This window comes from Periplaneta americana, chromosome 17, assembly GCF_040183065.1.
Source record: "Periplaneta americana isolate PAMFEO1 chromosome 17, P.americana_PAMFEO1_priV1, whole genome shotgun sequence".
In the NCBI taxonomy this organism is placed as follows: Eukaryota; Metazoa; Arthropoda; class Insecta; order Blattodea; family Blattidae; genus Periplaneta; species Periplaneta americana.
In genome coordinates, this window is record NC_091133.1 from 110210182 (window position 1) to 110232898 (window position 22717).

General features: G+C 36.2%; 1 protein-coding gene across 1 annotated transcript; it reads right to left on the minus strand.

Annotated features, from left to right (window-relative positions):
* Positions 1-1049: 1049 nt before the first annotated feature.
* Positions 1050-21583, minus strand: LOC138692932 (EH domain-containing protein 1-like). The gene is made up of 8 exons (XM_069816321.1): positions 21408-21583; positions 18359-19147; positions 15490-15598; positions 12698-12862; positions 9773-9920; positions 7428-7598; positions 5589-5821; positions 1050-1293 (listed from the first exon to the last, which is right to left on the minus strand). The coding sequence occupies exons 1-8, from the start codon at positions 21470-21472 to the stop codon at positions 1270-1272; spliced, it is 1704 nt and encodes a 567-aa protein (XP_069672422.1). The 5' UTR covers positions 21473-21583; the 3' UTR covers positions 1050-1269.
* Positions 21584-22717: the final 1134 nt, after the last annotated feature.

Sequence of the window (22717 nt, forward strand, 5' to 3'; positions counted from 1 at the left end):
ATCTTTTGATTGTTATCAATTCCTATGATGTCGGTACTAAGATATCCACTTATAAACCTGCAAAATTTCAGATTCCTAGCACATGTAGATTATGGTGGGTAAGAACTTTTTGAACACCCCTCGTGTTTGGGATGTCATGAGGAAGCTGAAGGATTTGACTGCACTTCTGATCATCTTATCAGCTATAATGAGAAACGTTTTTGGAATCTTATAAACTGAGGTTGCTTGAAAGGGATAAATTAGTAGGGCTGATGAACCAATTAAAAAAAAATTAAATTTCTGAAGTGGTTGAAATAAATACGTTGTTGTGAGATTATTGAGATCTGCTTGCAAATTTTCTTACACTTGACTTTCATTGAATATCAAGGTTTGCTGAAATGTTGCTCCAAGATGTTTAATTTCTTCATCTTTACCTTTACTAGTAACGATACCACTAATTGTTGCGAGTTGTTCCTGAACAAGACTGCCATTATGAATAACAATTGCTTTCGATTTACAAATAATTGATTAAATGGCGATCTTACTTGTGTTAATTATGTAAGCATGCGTGGCTTACAGCTGTTTCGGTGTTACTTGACACCATCCTCAGAGTCTACTAGATCTCGGCGCTATCTCAACTTCGCTGCCTGTTGTGTGGGTGCGTTTGTGTGATGAAGAGTTGTGTCAAATAGTGTGTGTGTTCTGAAATTGATCTGTGTGTTAAGAATTTGATTAGGATGTGTTTTAGTGTATCTGTATATTTCATATTGTTCTAATGTGTTGAGTTTTTGGTTTTTGGGTTGTATGTGTAGGATTTCCATGTCTGTATTTATGTTATTGTATGTGTGGTTAGCATTAGTTATGTATTCGGCATATGTAGATGTATTGTGTCCTCTGGTTATTGCTTTAATGTGTTCTTTGTATCGAGTTTGGAATGATCTGCCTGTCTGTCCAATATCTGTCGATTTACCTTATTTACAGTCAGTCCCATCTCACGAAGATGTTGTACTGCACTCCTTTGCAATTCTGATAAACCAGAACCAATGAACAAATACAAGACAGTAACGAAATGAATTAAAACAATTTATTGTTAAAAATACAGACAACAGAAAAGCAGCAACTCTATTTACACAACAATATCTTTTAATTTCAATGTTCAATCCATAACACACAGTACATAATGCAATATTATGCAACTGATTCCATCTAAGAAATATTACATGCTGAAATGGACATCACTTGCAAAACACTGCACATCTTATGAAGTGATGTTGCAAAACACTGCACGTCTTATGAAGTGATGATGTCAGAGCACTGTAGGAAAGATAAAATATAGAGGAATAGTAACAAAAAATAGAATGTTGTATCGAGGTTCGACTGTATCACCAAAATAGTTCCTGGAGCGTAGAATTATTTATACATGATACAGACATTCCCCTTTGAGATGCCTTCAGTCATACATTTTCATGGTGTGGGGAAAGATTCATCACATTCTGTTCTAAAAACATCAGCTGACAATACCAATATTAACACTTAAAGAAAATTATAACTAAATCAGCATAAGCTACATTACACAAAATATATTGAAACACTGCACTATTATTTCAAGGAAATGAACAGTATAAAAGAACACATTCAATTACTTTTACCTGTATCTTTTACAAAAACTACGACATGTCCACAGCAGGTTTTGAATATACTTTAGGTAAACTTAATTTAAATTGAAGGATTACTTCTATTAGCAACGAACATTTAGTTCAGAAAACCGACATAAAGGAGATCAACAATAATGGTGATTACTATTATAAAATGTAATAAATTGTTCTGTAAAAGATACCTCAGTTTTACTGGCCACAGTACAGTATATATTAATCACTATTTTCCCCTGTCCCACCTACAAACTTTTAGTGATTTCCCAACAAACAAGATCTATATTACAAAATTTACATACAAACAAATAACAGGACAATGTCATGAAAAATTAGTATATCAAAATATATACGAGGGTGATTCGGAAAGTTAGTTGTAGCCTAGATCATATATGTAACAGATAACTCATCGCTATGTTAAAATCGGCAGCACTTTGAAGAGAACAACCGCCAGGATCGCCACCCGTCCACCGTAAACGAACACGAGATGGCAGTACAGTCGCTAATGCAATTCAAATGGGAATTATGACGTGACTCCTTATGTAACAACTAGATGACAGTGTAGTAAACCTGACAAAAGTTGTTAACCTGAAAGCCTATTAGGCCGACCTATCTGGGTATATATGATCTAGGGTTGTAGTCTCGTTGTCAGGCACAGGTGTGTAATCTTTGTTCCGCTATGTTAGCTTGGTTCAGTACACTCCCAGCATTGTCATTGTGAGGTTGCAGTGGAATTTCTTTCCCTCCCTCTGTATTGATCTACTATCCTCTTCATAGTCCGCTGCATCATATCTCCATTCATAATCACTGGACATTTCCCGCTTTGGGTAAGATTTATCCATCGCTAGTTGGTGACTTTTTTGGCCTGTTATCCAAAACCCTTAAAATCGGTACACAAGACAAACACAAAACAACTTCTCCATAATATTTTTATTTAACAAGAAAAGACTTTCAACTAGGGAATGGACATCTAGCCTGAAAATGACAGCAAAATTTAGCAGCTGTTCATTCCATTCCTGGCAGATCTCTTGACGGTACCTGATGCAGATATGGCTGCCCAGAGATCAAAACTTGGGATTCTGTGAACAGGGATTGTTCTTGAGGAACTCTAGACATCGTCTTACAAGATCCAAAATTGCTCCTACATTAAGAAATAAGGGCTGGATAGTACAAGAAGAAATCTCTTGTCTAGCTGAAAATGGGTCGAGACGACTAGATATTTTAGTGTACAATGCTGACACTAAACAGAGAATCATTGTGGATCCCACGATACATTTTGAAGTAGGATGTCATCAGTCAGCAGAGGTCCACCATGAGAAGAAATCGATCTATGAGCCTACAGTCAACTATTTCAAGCTGAAATATGCCTTAATTCATGTTGAGGTATTTGGCTTGCTCTAGGGACTAAACCAGCTTATTTCGAAAAATTTCGACAGCAAATTGCTCTGTCAACATCTCTGAGGGATGGCATTGTGATAAGTGTTAAAAATAAAATCCCGTCAAATCCTGATTAATCACATGGTGCCACATTAATAGCAATTGTAATTTTTCATGCCCTTTTCTTTGTTCCTTTTTTTTTAATTTAATTATCTATGTTTACATATGTACAGTATATATATATATATATATATTTTTTTTTTTTAGGATATACTGAGTCCGTAAGGGCTACCCTCAATGGGGGGCAGTTTGTAATTAATTAATTTACATCGCTTTGCAACAGCAACAGCAATACCAGCTACCGAGTATATCGTCAAATAGAAGTTGTAACCATCAATGTCAATATATGTACACTACACATTCTTATCATATTTATGGAAAACTATATACCAAGATTTAATGATAATAATCAATCACTAGATCGTCCTTTCCACAGATTTACAAATTCTAACTATAATAGCTCAGAGTACAACCATCAATATTGTATCCAACCTATGTCTGTCTGAATGGCAACTGTTCAGAAGCTTCTGTTTCTTTTTTGGAGCCTGATAGTCATAATCAATGTGCATTCACATGTACAATCTTAGAAAAAAGTTTTGTTGCCAGATACTTTATAAGTCCTAGAAAGGAGGCCAGTGCACATGATCACAGAGGTTCATAAGAGAAGGACTAGTTGAGGTAATAAAATTAGTTCTGTTCCGTTTATGTCTAATCATGTGCACTGCCTCCTTTATAGGACTTATAAAGTATCTGTGCGACAAAACTTTTTTCTAAGATTGTACATTACTGTCACAGTAAATTAAAAAATACTTTCAAATATAACTCAATAAATTATCAACAAATAAAATATATTCAATCGTATTTTAAGCTTAATGATAGAGTCTATAATACAATTATGAAACAAGTTCATCATGTTACATATTTTACGCAATAAGTGAAGCGAGTTTTCTAATTTTGATGACTCCAATAACTGTGTAACTTTACAAACATGTTTCATACGTTATTTTTTGGTACGACAGCATTATAAAACAATTAATAAAGAAATAACTTTTTTTTTGGTTATTTAATGACGCTGTATCAACTACTAGGTTATTTAGCATCAATGAGATTGGTGATAGCGAGATGGTATTTGGCGAGATGAGGACGAGGATTCGCCATAATTACCTGGCATTCACCTTACAGTTGGGGAAAACCTCGAAAAACTCAACCAAGTAATCAGCCCAAGCGGGGATCGAACCCACGCCTGAGCGCAACTTCAGACCGGCAGGCAAGCACCTTAACCAACTGAGCCATAAAGAAATAACATCAGATTTGTAATGACAGGTAGTTTGATATCATGGTCTATGAAGAAAGAGGTTGCTATGACAGCAATGATGTATTAAATATTATAGCATGACAAATTGTTTCATTTGACTGCCTCTGTGATCTGTTGGTCAGCATGCTGGCTTCTAGATCAGGAGGTCCCGGGTTCGATTCCCGGGCTCGGCTCTCGGTGAATTTTTCTTGAAGAAGAGGAATTTCCTGGGTGTCTAGGGTCTGGAAATTTGTATGAATGTGAGTGTGATTGTGAGTGTGCTGGGTTAATATTAATTAACCAATCATCACAAATATAAAAATACATCAGGACTGTCGCTGGGCAGTAACCTGAACACACGTTTCAGCGTCACATTGTTGACAAGTAACTCCATCTGTTAGCACAACCATAACGCATCTAATAGATGCTATAGAGTTACCAACAACGAAAAAAAAAAATGTTTCATTTGTTAACTTTATGGCACAAGTTATGCCATCATAATGGAATTCATAACATTTTAGTTGCCGTGGTAATATTTTGGTACAATAATGTGGCATAATATTATGCACGATTTTCACTAATGATAAAGACTGTTTATAATGCTGGAGTACAAAAAAGATATTTTTGTACAAAATACTCTTAACAAATCTGTAATTGCTTCATCAGATCTAATATTTTACTATAATAACTTTACATAATGCTTTCATGTCAACATCTCAGTTGAGTGCATCACTTCTGCAACAAAAGTTGTCGAATGTCAATTATGTTAATACATAACTGAACAGAATGTGATTGTTGTCAAAGAAGGATTATCTTAGGTTAATGAGGAACTTTTAAGCAGAAACTAGCATATTGCCACTCTAAGTATAAACATAGACTAGCTTCTTGCCACTCGAAGTTTAACTCCAATTAGAAGTATTATAAAGTCTACATGCTGCAAGGAAATATAACAGAAAAAATACCTTGTTTTGGAAGTTCAAATCAGTAATAATACTTATAGGGTATTTACATCGAAATGTCTATAGTATTCAATATTAAATTTGTTCAGAAAAGACAGCATTACTTTTCCATGTAGAAGTGGTTTGAGTGGAGTTTATGCCACAGTAGAGTTGACTGGTTCATCCAGGCAATAACAAGCTGAAGACACTAGCTACTACGGTCTCTGGTTCTCTTTAAAATATCTACTAACAACTGATAAATTCTTCTACATTGCACAAGCCTCAACTTGCCTGTTCTGAGATAGAAGCTGAGGAGTCCACTCTCCGTCTCTTTGATGGTGGTATCAGATGTGTAGGTAAAGCAGAAGGAAGGTCATAACCCTCTAGTTTCACAGAAATAAGGTACATCATCAGCGCAAACTCATCAGCATCAAGTAACCCATCTTGGTCTACATCTGCCAGCTTATATATTTTCCCGAGTACTGAATTGGGTAACTTACTCTTCATCATTTCTGTTTTTACATCTGTAAAGAAATAAAGAAAGAACATGTTAACTGAAATGATAGTAAATAAATACCAGTATTCAATTCCTTTTAATGTGAATTGCTTAAAGAGTTCCAGACTATTCTGTATAGTATATTTCAACTACTTATTTACTTACTGGCTTTTAAGGAACCCGGAGGTTCATTGCCGCCCTCACATACACCAGCCATTGGTCCCTATTCTGAGCAAGATTAATCCATTCTCTATCATCATATCCCACTTCCCTCAAATCCATTTCAATATTATCTTCCCATCTACGTCTCGGCCTCCCTAAAGGTCTTTTTCCCTCCAGCCTCCCAACTAACACTCTATATGCATTTCTGGATTCGCCCATACGTGCTACATGCCCTGCCCATCTCAAACGTCTGGATTTAATGTTCCTAATTATGTCAGGTGAAGAATATAATGCGTGCAGTTCTGTGTTGTGTAAGTTTCTCCATTCTCCTGTAACTTCATCCCGCTTAGCCCCAAATATTTTCCTAAGCACCTTATTCTCAAACACTCTTAACCTATGTCCCTCTCTCAAAGTGAGAGTCCAAGTTTCGCAATCATAAAGAACAACCAGTAATATAACTAATTTATAAATTCTAACTTTCAGATTTTTGGACAGCAGACTGCATGATAAGAGCTTCTCAACCGAATAATAACAGGCATTTCCCATATTTATTCTGTGTTTAATTTCCTCCAGAGTATCATTTATATTTGTTACTGTTGCTCCAAGATATTTGAACTTCTCCACCTCTTCAAAAAATAAATTTCCAATTTTTATATTTCCATTTCGTACAATATTCCCGTCACGAGACATAATCATATACTTTGTCTTTTCGGGATTTACTTCCAAACCTATCTCTTTACTTGCTTCCACTAAAATTCCCGTGTTTTCCCTAATCGTTTGTGGATTTTCTCCTAACATATTCATGTCATCCGCACAGACAAGCAGCTGATGTAACCCGTTCAATTCCAAGCCCTCTCTGTTATCCTGGACTTTCCTAATGGCATACTCTAGAGCAAAGTTAAAAAGTAAAGGTGATAGTGCATCTCCTTGCTTTAGCCCACAGTGAATTGGAAATGCATCTGACAGAAACTGACCTATATGAACTCTGCTGTACGTTTCACTGAGACACATTTTAATTAATCGAACTAGTTTTTTGGGAATACCAAATTCAATAAGAATATCATATAAAACTTCTCTCTTAACCGAGTCATATGCCTTTATATTTCAACTACACTGTGACTATAATTAAGACTTTATAGTATTATTAAGATTTTTTTCCTTTCCACATGTTCCATATTCTAGCTGTGAAGCAATGTACGAATATCATGAAATGTAAATAAATACAATACAATGCAACACAATGTGAATGAATTTCTTTCTTAAATGTATTGTGTCGAATGTTCTCCAGTCACAGGCATTCACTTGATCCATTCAGACCATTTATGCAGTACCGGTAAATAAGTAAAGTGATTTGTGATACAATGCCAAAAGTGAAGTCAAATGTTCATTCCCGTTTGAATCAAATAAAAACAAATTTCATCCTTGTGAATTCTCATATTACACTAACATGAGCTTGCACTACGTATACTCACCTGTCCTCATCACCTTTCCTTCCACTGGGCTCAGTGTCTGGAAGATAGCATCGTACTCTCCTCTCTTCTTGTTGATAATCCATTCGAGATCGCCTGCACCAGCATCAGCACCTTCTCCACGTTTGTAGCCAAATGGACTCAGTGTATTGCCAATAGAATCAAAGGCCCCACCTAGATTAAACAATAAATGTATCATAACAAATTGAACATTGATGTCACGAAAAGTTCGTTGCAAAACTAATATTCGATTTTTTAGAAACTTTTATTTCAATAATTTAGTCTCTAAAATAATAAATCAGTCTGTTAAAACTATTTTTAAGTCATCAATGCAGAAATGAGATGGTACCATAATGTTAAAACTGATCATCATCATCATCATCATCATTGGCGCTACAGCCCTTGGTGGGCCTGGGCCACCCTTAATAATTGTCGCCATCCGTCTCTATCTTGTGTAGCAGCCTTCCAATTCTTGCACCCCAACTTTCTGGCATCCTCTTCCACTCCATCAATCCACCGCAAGTGCAGTCGACCTCGTCTTCTCTGACCTCCCGGATTTATTACAATTTTTTTGCAAGGTTCACTTGGGTCCATGCGTATTACATGTCCTGCCCACCTCAATCTGCTTGTTTTAACTGTGTTGATTATATTTGGCTCTCCTAGAAGTCTATATAATTCATAATTGCATCTCCTCCTCTAGAGACCTTCCTCAAATGTTGGACCATAGATCCTTCGCAGAATCTTTCTTTCGAAAATCTCCAATCTTTTTTCATTATTTTTGGAGACTGACCACGTTTCTGCCACATATGTCAAAATGGTCTCACTAATGTTTTGTAAAGAATAATTTTTACTTTCCTGGATAGAGCATGCGAACTAAAGTGATATTTCAAGCTGAAATATGCAAGTTAAAACTGATGAATAAATAAAAAGACAGCATAATGTTAAAATTTTCCAATCAAAAATACAAATTTTTCTAATGAAACACAATTATGCTCACAGGTATAGTCTTAAACAATTACTTACAAAAGAAAATAAAAATAAAAAATAGGACTAATCCCCACGTGCATCAATGTCAGTTACTGTAACCACCAGTTAAAATTGCCACCTGACCCTTGGTTAAGCATTTTTACAGTGCATCGACCTTGGTAAGAACTTAAAAATAGGAGGTTAACCACAATAATCACTAACTGGCCATATTCAAGTGGTTAAAGGAGATAACCAGTGATTAATAAGCCAAGTAGAAGAAAATGGCAGCCAGATCCACAGGTAATTATTTTCAAGACAATTATTATTGTACAGTACTTGAATTACTTGGATCGAGATGATAGTGAGCATAAAGGTTTTTTAGTGGAAAGAGAGAATTCTTACGATGAATTAGGTGACAGAAAATTTTAGGAGGGATTTCGTTTATCAAAATTTAGAGTGTCATTTCAGCAGCAACAAATGCCTCATTTAAATTAACACAAAAAATGGTCATATTTCTCCTATGGATCGGCTGCTTATATTACGATTCTATGCATCTGATATTTTCTGTATTTTAAGAGGGAACACTCGAGTATCTCTTCCTCTATATCACATGCTCAACAAATGGAGACAAAACAGCAGTCGAAGCAATGGAAGCACAGTGATTCTTCTCCTTTAAAGAAAGCTTAAGCTGTTCAATTGGCTGGGAAAGTCATGGCGTCTCTTTTCTGTGATTCTAAGAGCATAATTATGATTGATTATCTAGCAAAGGGGAGAACAAGAATAGGAGAATATTATTCAAATCTCCTGCAGCAAGGAAAAGGGAAAGTTTGTAAGAAGAGGCCGGGTATGGCCAAGAAGGAAATGTTGTTTCATCGCAACAATGCATCTGCTCATACATCTACAATTGCAGTTGCTAAACTACACAAACTACAATTCGAATTGTTTCTGCACTCCTCCCTTACCCACCAGATCTCACACCCTCAGATTCTTTCTTTTCCCAAAACTCGGAAGAAATTTTCGTCAAAAAGAGGTAAGTGCAGCAGCAGAAAGCTTTTTTTTTTATTTTGCAGACCTCGAGGAATCTGTGTACAAGGAGGATATACTTCGGGGCAAGTCTTAACATTCTCGCCTGAAAGTAACTTTGATATGAGTATTGTATTCATTCATTCATTTAGTGTTCTGCCTAAGGGCAGGTCTTTCACTGCAAACCCAGCTTTCTCCAATCTTTCCTATTTTCTGCCTACCTTTTTCTGAAAATTTTACTCGTTATATCCACACAGTATTAAAATGCTATTTCAGAGGTTATTAAATATCTCAGTTACACGTTTTTTTTTCTCAGATCCCCATAAAAATATATGAAGTTTTACTGTTATGATCCTGACCTTCAACCAAAGAATCAGTACTGGCAGCTTCCTCTGGAATCATGGCCATCAAACGGGCAATATCACTGGCCAACATGTTGTCCACAGTCTGAAGAAGATACGGCTTGAGAGAGCTGAACTTCTTGAAATCGTGATGAACCAACTGTTCCTGCATGTGCAACAGAACAAAATTATTCTAAACATGCCAGTAGCAGAGATTTTAACGACATGTGAGCATGCTTATATTTTTCACCATGAGAGTAATGGACCTGTAAGGACAATAAAATTTCAAAGCATGACTTAACTTCAGGAAGGAAATAAAAGTAGATATTCTATGTTGTAGGTCTATAGGTTAAAAAAAAATGTGTGTGTGTGTGTGTGTGTGAGTGAGTGAATGTAGGGAATGGGTGAGGATGATGATGGTGAAGGTGAGGAAGGGAGAAGAGGAAACCCGGTGCCAGCATGTAGCCTACTCCTGTCGAATAGCACCAAGAAGGCAGCCAGGCTTAATGTCCCCATCTGACAGACGAATCACTATCAACATGACATATACCTTCCTTTCATATGCACTGCGGAGAGATTTGGGATGTTGTTGTTGTTTTCTAATGCCAGGCACTTCAAATATTTCAGGTTTTGTGATATTGCTAGTAATATTGTTTTTATTATTTTTATGTAATTCTCTTTTCATAAATTTGTCAGTTTTTTTGATATTGGGATGTAATCTGTGAGCGTTTGAGTAGTGTTTGTTAAATGCATTTGCTATATCTCTACTATCTGTTAGCGTTTTGTTATTATGAACAATAGGTTGGCTAGTATTTTCCTGTGTATTAGAAATATTCTTCAGAAATTTATATGTTTTAGCACTATCGGTTCTGTAATTAATATTTTCAATAAATTTATTAAAACTGTTCTTTTTTGCTGTTATGATTGCTTTTTTAAGAATGGCAGTCTTCTTCCTCCAATCTTGAGTATCTTCTGGTGTTTTGCTATGTTCTGCTTTGGTTCTTGCTTTATCTCTATCTTGTTTCAATAAATTCAGATTTTCTGTCCAGAATGGGATACCGGTATATTTTTTTGGTTTGCCTCGTGGAATGTGCTTTTTTGCAATTTTAAGAATAGATTCACAGAAATATTTGTTCAATCTATCTGAGTTTGTATTTTCCATTAGTGGTATGTTGAGCTTGAGGTGTTCAACTAGTTCTGTAGTAAATACTTCCCAATCCGTTTTCTTAAAGTTCCATGTTGTTTTATTATTGTAGGGTTTTTTCCTTCGGTTTTGGTGAAGATGGATAGAAGCAATGATGACTCTATGGCCAGATCCAGGGTCTTCAATTATTTTTTTCTTGGTTTCGTGATGGATATCTGATGTTACTAGTAATAAGTCTGGATTTGTACCAGAACCAGAATAATGTATGAAAGTAGGGGGATCTTCTTTTCTATAGACAAGTTCTGCGGTTGTAGTATTTAGGAGGTCCATGATCATTTTTCCAGGTTTACATTATCGTAGCCCCAAAGTTGGGAGTGGGCGTTAAAGTCACCAATTATGATAGTTTTAGGTTGTATATCAAACAAAGTTAGATCAAGAGGATTATTAGGTGGGTTATAGGCACTGTAGATTTTGAAATATTGTTGATTTTTCCATACTTCAATTCTTATTAGTTCTAATTTGTCTTGATTATCTATTTCTTTTATGATTTGAAAATTTGTAATTAATTTCTTTGATATACCTACGAGAATTCTACTACTGATCTGTCTACCTTTGGGTAACAGTTTCATATTAAAACCTTTAAAATCAAAATGTATTAATTGGTCAGCATTTGGGATGTAACCCAGGCATATTGGTGCACAGTTTAGTGATTAGAAGTTGTGCATTGCCCTCTCTCCTAGTCCTGAGGTAGAAATTTTACAATAACATTTCCGACCATAAAATTTCTGACCCCGCCAGGGGCTGGTTAGTTTGGAGGCAGACGTGCTACCACAGAGCTAACTCGGCGGACACTGAATCAGTAAAGTAATGTTTATAAAAATTGTTTATTAAGAAAAAACAGATAGATTACAAATGTAATCCACGCAAGTACTGGTGTCACAAATAATTATGCCACGAGCACTGAAGGGTTAAAACAAGAAGACTTAGATGGTTGGGGCATGCTGAGTGGATGCCAGACTTTATGTTATCCAGGCAAGCATTGTATGGACACCCAGGTGGAGCAAGACGAAGAGGAAGACCCAGGCTTGGATGGTTGCAAGCTGTGGAGGAAGATTTTAGGAAAACTGGAGTTAGGAGGTGAAGAAGTCTGGCACAGGACAGAACAGAATGGCTACAAATATTGGAAGAGGATCAGGCCCTCCATGGGCTGTAGTGCCAGTTATGAATGAATGAATGAATATTTTTTTTCGTGAATTGAATAAGTTCCGGCCTGCTCCATGGAATAATCACATTTTGAACCAACACTTTCTTTTAACATCATATTAAGATGGGAGAAAACTCGTTTTCTTACATTATCATTGCAGATTTGAATTTTGCGTTCACAGAATCTAGAAAAAATGCTAATGTTCAATTTTTTAAGTATGGAGAAAACAAGCTTTGAAACAATGCTCCTCATACCATTTGACATATCATTGATTTACAAGCAAAACACATTAAATAAAAAAATATTACTTCTAAGAAAAAGGTGTATATAATGTATATAACTAGAACTCGGAAAATTCCAATAACCTAAATTTTGTTTCTGGGTCTGTACATAATGTACTTAGCTATGTGTATACAGTTAGAATACGAAAATAAATAGACGTAATGAGAAACAATTTACTAAAAATAATCTTTTGAGGATTCAGTTTTGTCAAGAACTTTCAAACGCATTTTTCTCAGAAGTAATATTTCTGACAATGTGTTTTGCTTGTAAACTGAGATATTATAGTAGTTCATGATGATTATGTCATGCTTACCTGCATCTTTCTAAGCTCGGGGAAATCACCAGGAGAGATCAGGTATTTTCTTTCCAACTGAGTATAGATTTTATCTAGATTCGATATTAATTCTATTTTCTTGATATCTTTGCCAAATAATGTTGGCATTTCTTCATAAAGAGTGCTGATGATGTATGCGTGCGCCTGAAATCAACATAGCACTACATTAACCTTTTACTAAAGCCATCAGTTGCACAGATTAGTCAGAGTGCTCAATCACTTTTCTCTTTTGCATAATACATAGGAAGAATACGATAAGCATTAAGAAAATGTCAAATTCCATGGTAATACCAGTGTTAGAATTACTGAACAAGTTTTGACCATTTCATGCGTGCATGTGTGTGTGTGTATTATAAGTAAAGGAAAACGTCAAAAGCAGGGTAGCAGAAAGAGGCGTACAAAGTACTGGGTGACATCTGCCCCCCATGCACCTAAATGAGTTACGAAATTTCACACACCTAATGGAGGGTTAAAAGCAAATGCTGGATATCTTTCTGTGCTGGACCCTGGATTCATTTCACCATCATTATCATCTTTATCTTCATTCATTCTATATACTTTCATAGGCCCTACTCATGTCATCCTATCATACGGGGCTAACAAAATTCTATCTAATGGGTGCCCCCACCTAAGAACTGGATTTTTCATCATAATCGGCCACAAAGTAGGCAGAGGTGCAAATGGCTATATGTGAATATGCCCAAAAAAAACGCACAAAAAATATCGCATGTTTTGGAGAAAAACCAGGACATTTGGCATCCCAAACACTTTCGTTCAGGGCAGGGGTGAAGATGTCAGAAATTTGGGACTGTCCTGGCTAAACCAAAACATCTCGAAGCCCTAACGACGCATCATTGACTATACTGAAATTCAATGCATTAAAGATTAAAGGAGAAGCATGAGAGAGAATGAGATGAAAGCTTTCAACTCGTGGTTAAAAATAATTCAGTAAACCCTCGCCACACATTATAGTGAAAAAATTGAAGTTAATGAAACAAAGGAGACACATAAGTCCTGAGTAGGGAAATAATGACACGGTTCAAGTGTGACAAAACAAACTTTTACGACATGCTTAAAAAGAGTGGCTGCAAGGAAATGGTTGAATGAAATGGAAAGCGAAGATAATCGGAAAAGAAGAAATCAATGAGGTAGTAAATTATACTGTAGCATAGTAGTAACAAAAGTGCATTATCTATGCTCACCAGTGTTGCCAAGGTTCACTCACAAACAATAACTATGATCATACAGGTTCGTATTACAATTTATTTACGATTTGAGTAGTTTTCCGTAATTCGGAAACTTGTCCAATTCAGAAAACATGTTCAGTCCGCTGCAATTCCACTTTCAACAGGTTTTACTGTTATTTAAAAAAATCTGTATGTTGCATGAATTGTCATTACTGTTACCATTCAAATAATTATAATCATCATCACAGTATTCATTGTCAAATAATTTGAATACATAACACCAACTACTGTAGCCCCTTCAATGAAAGCAAGGATTAAGGAATAACTAAATCTACAATAAGCTTACATAATTATCTTCACAAATTAGTAAACTTTACAAACCACATGGGCTAGGATGTAATAACTAATTAATTTCTTTATTGAGGACACTAAGTACAGAAGAATGTGTTCCAGATCTTCATCATGATTATTACACCACAAACAAGTAGGATTATCAGAAATCTGAAATCGGTGTAGGTACAATTGAGTGACAATGTTCTGGCTCTTGTTAAAAATGTTTGAACATGTTTTATTTATTTTAGTTGGTTATTTAACGACGCTGTATCAACTACTAGGTTATTTAGCGTCGATGAGATTGGTGATAGCTAGATGATATTTGGCGAGATGAGGCCGAGGATTCGCCATAGAATACCTTGCATTCACATTACGGTAGGGGAAAACCTCGGAAAAACCCAACCAGGTAATCAGCCCAAGCGGGGATCGAACCTGCGCCCGAACGCAACGTCAGACCGGCAGGCAAGCGCCTTAACCGACTGAGCCACACCGGTGGCTGTGTTTGAACATGTCTGGGCAAGTTTTTGTACATTTCATTTCTCGTGAAAAACAACAACTGAATAGACTACAGTGGACTATAGTGGACTTTATGTAGTCAGCAAACAGCTGGATACATTAAGAAGATTGATTGAAGGATACTAAAATAGGTTGTAACTCACTGTGAAAGGATGTAGCTTCTGTATGCAAATTTATATTGTTTATTATTCTCAAAGTGTTACTGTTGATATCACTCTCATGCTGACCGACTTTTAGGAAAAATAAAAATCTATACTATGTATTCGTGAATATGAAAAGGGACCACTTGGCAACTTCTAGTTTCAGATATACTGGTAATATAAAAAAAAACAAAGGGAAGATTCAAACGCGTGAATTTTTTATGCCTCTGATATGACCACATCCTAAGCAATAAACTGCATAAATATTAAAGGCCTGCATAAACTGGAAAACCCTCAAATCACTGTCTATATTTGAAACTATAAGCCACCAAGTGATCCCTTTTCATATGCACGCACACATATTATGAATTATGGTTAATTACTCCTTGAATTATAATAACAAGAGTTCATAACGAACTGTATGTAAACCACACACACGCACACACATTATTATGATAATTGTAAAAGTTACTAAATAGCTGTCAAAACATATGCTATAATTTATGCTTTATGGGGATATTTAAATTCATTAGTCTGGAGGCAGTGACAATCTTAAATAACTCCACACCATGTACCATATATAACATAAATTTACCTTCGCGAGACGAGCCCTTTTAATAAGATCGTTCAATTTTCTTAACGCAGCATTCCTTGGAAGAGATTGTATATCTCGAAATAAATCCTGTTCTTCATCTTCAAACAGCCTAAATGAAGAAATTTATAACAGTTTGTCAAAAAAAAAAAAACACTTTCAGTGCTCATTTAGGAGAATACTTTATAACCATGCAATACAACATTTAATTAGGCCTACAATTTTTTTTAAACTTGCTACAATCACATTAAATTTGAACATTACGATTTTGTATGCAACAATATTAGCAATTAGTTATTCAATTTAAATGCAGCAGAATTCATTAGGCTATAACAACCATTCTAAAAGGTTTTAAATTATTTTAATTTTCCCATTTTCTTAAATACACAACTAACATAATATATTTGGATTTTTACACTGTGTTATATATCCAACACTTTGAAGCTCCGCTATGATTAAGGCAAGGATAGAATAATTTCTCTTGAGTTCATTATAAATGCATTATTGTGATGTAACAAAATACATATGACATTTCCGTGCAGGAATTCTGTATTACCATATGATGAAGGATGGGTGGAACAGAGAAAAATTCTCTCTGGCACCAGGACTAGAACTCGGGTTTTCAGCTCTACGTACTGACACTTTATCCACTAAGCCATACCGGATTCCAGTTCCAATCCCGGATTGAATCCTCTCAGTTTAAGTTCCATCTCTTACAAGGGAAGGGTTTCGGCTCGAACAGGAATTTTTGGTTAAAAATTTGTACATAGGCTTACCTCACAATGGTGATGAAGACAGTAAAAACATTCATTTGTGTAACTCTCCGTTTGGTTGGTATTGGTCAATACACTTCAATAAATATGTATATGAGGATTCTCTATAAAATGCATGAAACAGCATGGAGCAGAGCAATAAGTTCAACACGCAGAAGCAACACCTGAACAATCTTCTGAACCACACTCCAGTGCTGAAAAATCAAATGCCACCTGAATTACATTTTTGAAGTCCGAGACTTGTTCAGGATTCACGTAACCAGCTGACTGCCAGGAATACTGAAGCATAGGGCAGTATACTGGAGCAGACAACTGGTTATGAACAACAGAGAGCATTTTCATTATAAACACTCGAATTACCAAGTTAAGTTCTGGATTCTCAGCAAGAGTCCTTATGCAATCTGTTATCCTCCGAGGCTATATTTTGTATTGGCTAAGGAAATAGATATCCAGAGGCTGGAAATATTTAATTTTTTTAGGTGCAATGATCATACATTTCATGTCTTAGCCTTGGAATAATTCATTTATTAAGGGTGTGTCCTTGTGCACATTCAATGACTCACACAACAGTGTACATTTTTGATTAGCTGCAATATTTTCAGACAGAACGTTGAAGAAAAATGTTCTTAAATGGGCTCTAGACATTTTACCACTCGCACTAGCTTCTAGGCTAGGCTTACGGGTAAGGTGTCCCATCCTTTTAACTTGTGCAGTGCTCTCCCCACCCCTCAACTTGTACAGTGCTCTAACAGGCAAACCACACATTACACAAACGAATGCTTTTGGGAGCTTAACAGAGATGTAAAGATGGCCCTGTATACAAATTTTGGATACGAAATTCCTGTTCGAGCCGAAACCCTTCCCTTGTTAGTTTCTCTTTGGTGGTCAACTCTCATGCACTGTGTCACAGATGTATGGTAATACAGAATTCCTGCACGGAAATATCATATGTACTTCGGTACATCACAATAATACAGAGTGATTTATATAGAACTGACACATTTCTTTCTTTAATTATTCCATTGGAAATTCATTCAATGACCCAATTTTAGCACCAAATTAAGCAGAATGTTCTGGAGTTTCGATTCCTTGTCACTAGATGCGCAGATGTTTATGTTTTATTCCTATTGTTGGCAGCCTAAAGCCACATAGGGTTACGGTTGTTCATCAGCTACGGGAACCAGATAAGGATAAAAGATTGAATTATTGTCGTTGGTTTCAGACGTTCATTGTGCAAAATCCTGCCATATTGTCCATCACATGGTTCACAGATGAAGCATGGTTCCATTTATCCGGTTATGTGAACTCACAGAACTCACGCCATTGGGCCATCGAAAATCCACATGTCATCCATGAAGCACCTATGTACCCGGTTAAAATCGGAGTTTGGTGCGCAATATCCGCACAGAGAATAGTGGGGTCAATTTTTTTTTTTAACCAGACTGTGAACACTGCAGAGTACTGACTGATTTTCATGGAGTTTGTTGAGCAACTGGACGATGTAGAGCTGAGTCAAGGATATTTTCAGCAAGATGGCGCTACATGCCATATATCAAATGAATCCATGGAACTAATTGCAAGTTTCTTTGACGACCGAATAATCTCTAGGAACCTGTGGCCACCGAGATCTCCGGATTTGACAACGCTGGACTTCTTTCTATGGGGTTACTTAAAAGACAGGGTTTACGCCACACATCCCCAGAGATTGGAAGATCTGAAGCACATCATCACACAGAGATTCAAGCTATTAACAACAGAATCCTCCAACGAGTGGCCAGTAACATGGAACGACGTGTTGAGTTGTGCCTTATGCAGGATGGAGGACATTTTCAACATTTGCTATGGAGGTAAATAATCTCCCAAAATTCCTCTACATTTTAGGTATAATAAGTTGTCGCTAGCACAATTCGTTTTGAAACAATTAATGAAAGAAATGTGTCAGTTCTATATAAATCACTCTGTATATGCGTAAATAATCACTTAGTGATTTAAGACGGTGCTTATTCCGTCGGATCCCAGCCACTTAGTCACTCGTAATGAGTGCACCTCTGCAAATAGTGTGTTGGACATTGTGCCAATGTCACACATCTTATGCTTACCTCCTGTTAATATCATTTCTCAATGGCTGATCCCAGAAAGAACCAATATAAACTCTTGCTACTTCAGGGGTCATTAGAATTTTTCCTAGTGACCACATCAATGCACCGTAGACTCGCATAAGTTGTTGATGGTCGACCATGTCAGCTTTATTGAGAACGATCCTAATCTTGTCGTCGTGTCCATGCAAAGCTTCAATCGACCGTCTGAACTCATCAGAAATATCGAGCTTGTGTGCATCAAAAAGGAGAACAATTCTATCTACTCTCTCTGCAAACCACTGTAAGACACCCGTGAAATCATATCCCCGATCTATTCTCTGTTTTTCTCCAGATAGGATGCCTGGAGTATCTATCACAGACACACTCTTCAAAACTGAACTGTTCACTGTCGAACATTGAAATCTATTTAAAAAGGCATTCCCGAACTTGGACAAGGGCCTGAATTGCTTCTTTGGATCAACTACCAACGCATTTCCTGGGATGACTCCTTCACTGTCACCATGCATGATAGCTATGAACCGGTCAGTAGTTGGCTCCGGACCTATTCGCATTCCCGGAAACTCACTTTCCAGTAGATACTTAATCAAAGTGGTCTTCCCAGTAGAATACTGTCCCATAAATAAAATTATAGGTTTTGAATCAAAATCGGCATCATTTAGTTTAGGAGAATGGAAGTCATGGAAGAGATATGTTTCTTCAAGAGGCAAAAGTTTGTTTCTATATACCGTCTTTAACCCATCCACTACACTTGAGAACACTTCTGGTTCTTTTCTTCCTCCCACAAGCCACCTGAAAGCAAATATTACATATAGACTACTATGTCACAAAATACGAGTAACATACATCTTGACTGTCATAATATTCACAGAAATGTTATCAGATAAGTGAAATGCACATTCGTTTCCTAAGCACTAGGCTATATGATTGAGAATATGGCTAAACTAGCATAGAGGTAGTTCCCTTCGTACTTCGCTAATACACCTTCAATTTTTTTACAACTGTTTCTTTAATATTACCAACATAACTTAAGATGACATTAGAAAGTTCCACACTAATTAGCTTAGGGTATTTCTGTAATATTGCGTTACTACTGCCTTTTGTTATGTCTTGCATATACGAATCGTGACAGGTTAGGTTAGTTTAGGCTTTTCATATGCCTTGCATGTACTGTCATCCTCTGAGGAGTTTAGTGCTGAGAGGAATGCAGTTCCGACTAGTCCAGTGCGGTACTGGAGTGGGAGGGAACAGTGACAGCGGCAGTCTGGAAGGAAGTACAATCATACTGAAAACATTTCACTCGTATATAGAGTACCTAACACGTGCACACAGTCACACACTACTACAAACTGAAGACTGCATATTTTTGGACGATTAATACTTCCCATTCCGCTCAGCTTGACTGTAGCAACAAAAGAATCTACCTGCAACCCCCCCGCACCAATGGCAAGAATACCTCAGGTCCCAGCGCTAAACTCGTCGAAGGAAGACAGTAGTCAAAATGTATAACGATATGCTTTTTTTTTGCTGTCTACCTACACCTCAATATTTTTAGAGGCCTTGCTAAATGTAAACAAATTCGGTATCTGATCCAATAAGTTGGCTTGATATATACATCTGTAGTCCATCTGTTCCTCGGTGTCTCTCTAAAAAGCAAAACATATTTAAAAATTGTAATAGATACATTGAGAGATAATGATATTGATGATAATGGGAATAATAATAATAATAATAATAATAATAATAATAATAATAATAATAATAACAACAATTTCACTTCTTTCATAGGATAATTTTATTCACAATCGCTGTGACCGAAAGCCCCCCCCCCCACCGCCTGTGAGTTATTTTAAGCTAATTTAAACCTCTTTTGATAGCAGTGATTCTTTGAGTTTATTTATTAATTTTATTTGCTCTTCATCTACATAGTCAGAATTTTGTTGTCTGTAATACACGGATTAATACCCATCTCTTAAGATTTAGTTCCCTTAATTGATTTAAAGCCTTCGTGTATATTAAACATTATGCACTTCCTTCAAATTTAATAATGAACATTAAATTTTCTTCCCAATCACGCTTAAAAGTTGGCGTGGTAGTTCTCCACTTATTGCTTGGACTTGGTTCAGACATTTTTCTTCCGTACACTAATGTTGTAACTCCACTGATCTCATGGCAGCCCACCAATTTGCCACGTGGGTGCTCTTGCTGCTCTTAGCCAGCAGAATGCTATCGTGCACGGGTCTGTTCTACATCTATCGCTTTCAAAAAGTATGCAGAATATCCTAAATGTGATCTTCTGTTTATTCATGCCTTAGTTCAAACTCCTTTCTTTCTTCTTTTCTCATTTTTTAAGGTCAGTAATAACATCTTTGCTACTAGTCTAGCATTTAAATGGATGAAACTAGCGCTGAGGTAGTTTCGATTATTTCGGAAGTGAAATGTATTAAATTTATAAGGGGCTTTTGTGGAGATGGAGTTGATCGTATATGTAAGGCATAAAAGCCTGAACTAATCAAACCTAATCTGTCACAGATTTGAATATGCAAGATGTATATGCGGAGTATGAAGATAACTACCTCAGCGCTAGTTCAGCCTTTAAATGAACAGCACTGAAGAAAATTCCAGAAGTTATCACGAAACTACACTATACACAAGGGTAATTGTGGAGGACGACCACTCCACTATTTTCTAACTTTTTTTTTCTTTTCACAAACAACAATTTTATGTTCGACTTTCGAAAGGTAATGCAAAAAAAATTAGAAGTGTAATTTAGACTATAATAATCTAACATAACCTATCACAACCTCAACTAACCTAATCTTAATTCTAACTCACCCAAGCAAAACTAAAGGCTAGTTTACACGACGACACTAGGTTTCGCAACTAATTTCATGAAAGTAATTACGTAGGAAGTGGTTTACATGGAGACACTTGTGTAAATAATGATTTATTTTATGTATAATACTTGTAAGACATACCGGTAACCTTCATCGTCAATTTCTAGGACAAATAAAAGTATATTAATTACAATTTACAAGTAATGTATACTCGCCTTAAGTAACGCTGATGAACAAAACATGTTGACCTTGGTTTACAAATTAAAGTTTTCCATAACATTATTAATATTATATGTGAATTCTACTAGAGCCAACACAATACCCACATTAGTCATGAAAACAAATTGTAAACGTAAACATCGTGAATTCCGGTTCCGCCATTCCCCCTACCACCCAACGATGACCAGACCCAGAGAGAACAGAAAACTAGAGATGACAGCGTCGCCAACCTTCGAAAGCCGCGAAACCAGGTGGCCCGGGTTCGATTCCCGGTCGGAGCAAGTTATCTTGTTGAGGTTTTTCCGGGGTTTTCACTCAACCCAATATGGGCAAATGCTGGGTAACTTTCAGTGCTGGACTCCGGACTCATTTCACCGGCATTATCACCATCTCATTCAGACGCTAAATAACTTAAGATGTTTATAAAGCATCGTAAAATAACCACTTGAAAGAAAGTAAACTCTCGATTAACTGATATATTTATTATCCAGGACGATCCTTAGTGAAAAAAATATATATAGTCATACAAATAATAATAGTCTATGTATAAAATAAGAAAATAGGAGAACCTTGATTCCAAAAATCCATTTTGTGAATAATCCCTTTAATGTAGACTAATTATTAAAACCATGATGGCCAATATATTTCCAGAAAAATTTGATACATGACAGTTATGTTTTAGCCAGCCTCCATAGTATTTTCAATTGAGCGCCAAATGGTGCGGTTATAGGCTTATAAATTCAACATGCATATAGCCTAGTACTAGTAGTAACCATATAGATTTTTACAAATCATCCTTTTTTTGTCTTAATCTAGTTTATTTATTATAGCCTATATATTATATTTATCAATATTTATAACGAACACAATGTAGATATAGGTAGTACAAGACAATAATTAAATAACAAAATAATCTACGTATCTTTTCTCTAAGAAGGACTTGTGCATATTATAAACATTAAATAAAGGCACAAAATATAAATAGACATGATATAAGACAAATTACAAATTACTCTAGGACTGGTGCAATTGTAGAAATATTACAACCATTCTAAAGGGGACCAGCTGAGCATGTTAGTCTTCCACGAAAATGTTCTGTGTTCGATCCCCGGTCGTGACTGTCTTTCCTTTCACGTCTTTGTTCTTCCATGTATGTTTCTGGAGATGACTAAATAATTCATTTTCCAGGCACACCTCACGTTCAGACGTCGTAAGACCAAAGTAACAAATTCAGAGCTTTTGTGTCTTAGTAACAATGGCGATTCTTCCTGTTGAGTTCTTACAGATTGTTCATGAAATAGTATTC

Bases quoted from the DNA above. Each gene is read 5' to 3' on its own strand.
- LOC138692932 (XM_069816321.1), bottom strand. From the start codon at position 21,472: ATGTTATGGAAAACTTTAATTTGTAAACCAAGGTCAACATGTTTTGTT. The intron at 15,599-18,358 runs GTAAGCATAAGA...TTCTTCATTTAG, and splicing joins AGAAATGATATTAACAGGAG to GCTGTTTGAAGATGAAGAAC. The intron at 1,294-5,588 runs GCAAGTTGAGGC...TCTTTCCTACAG, and splicing joins CAGCTTCTATCTCAGAACAG to TGCTCTGACATCATCACTTC.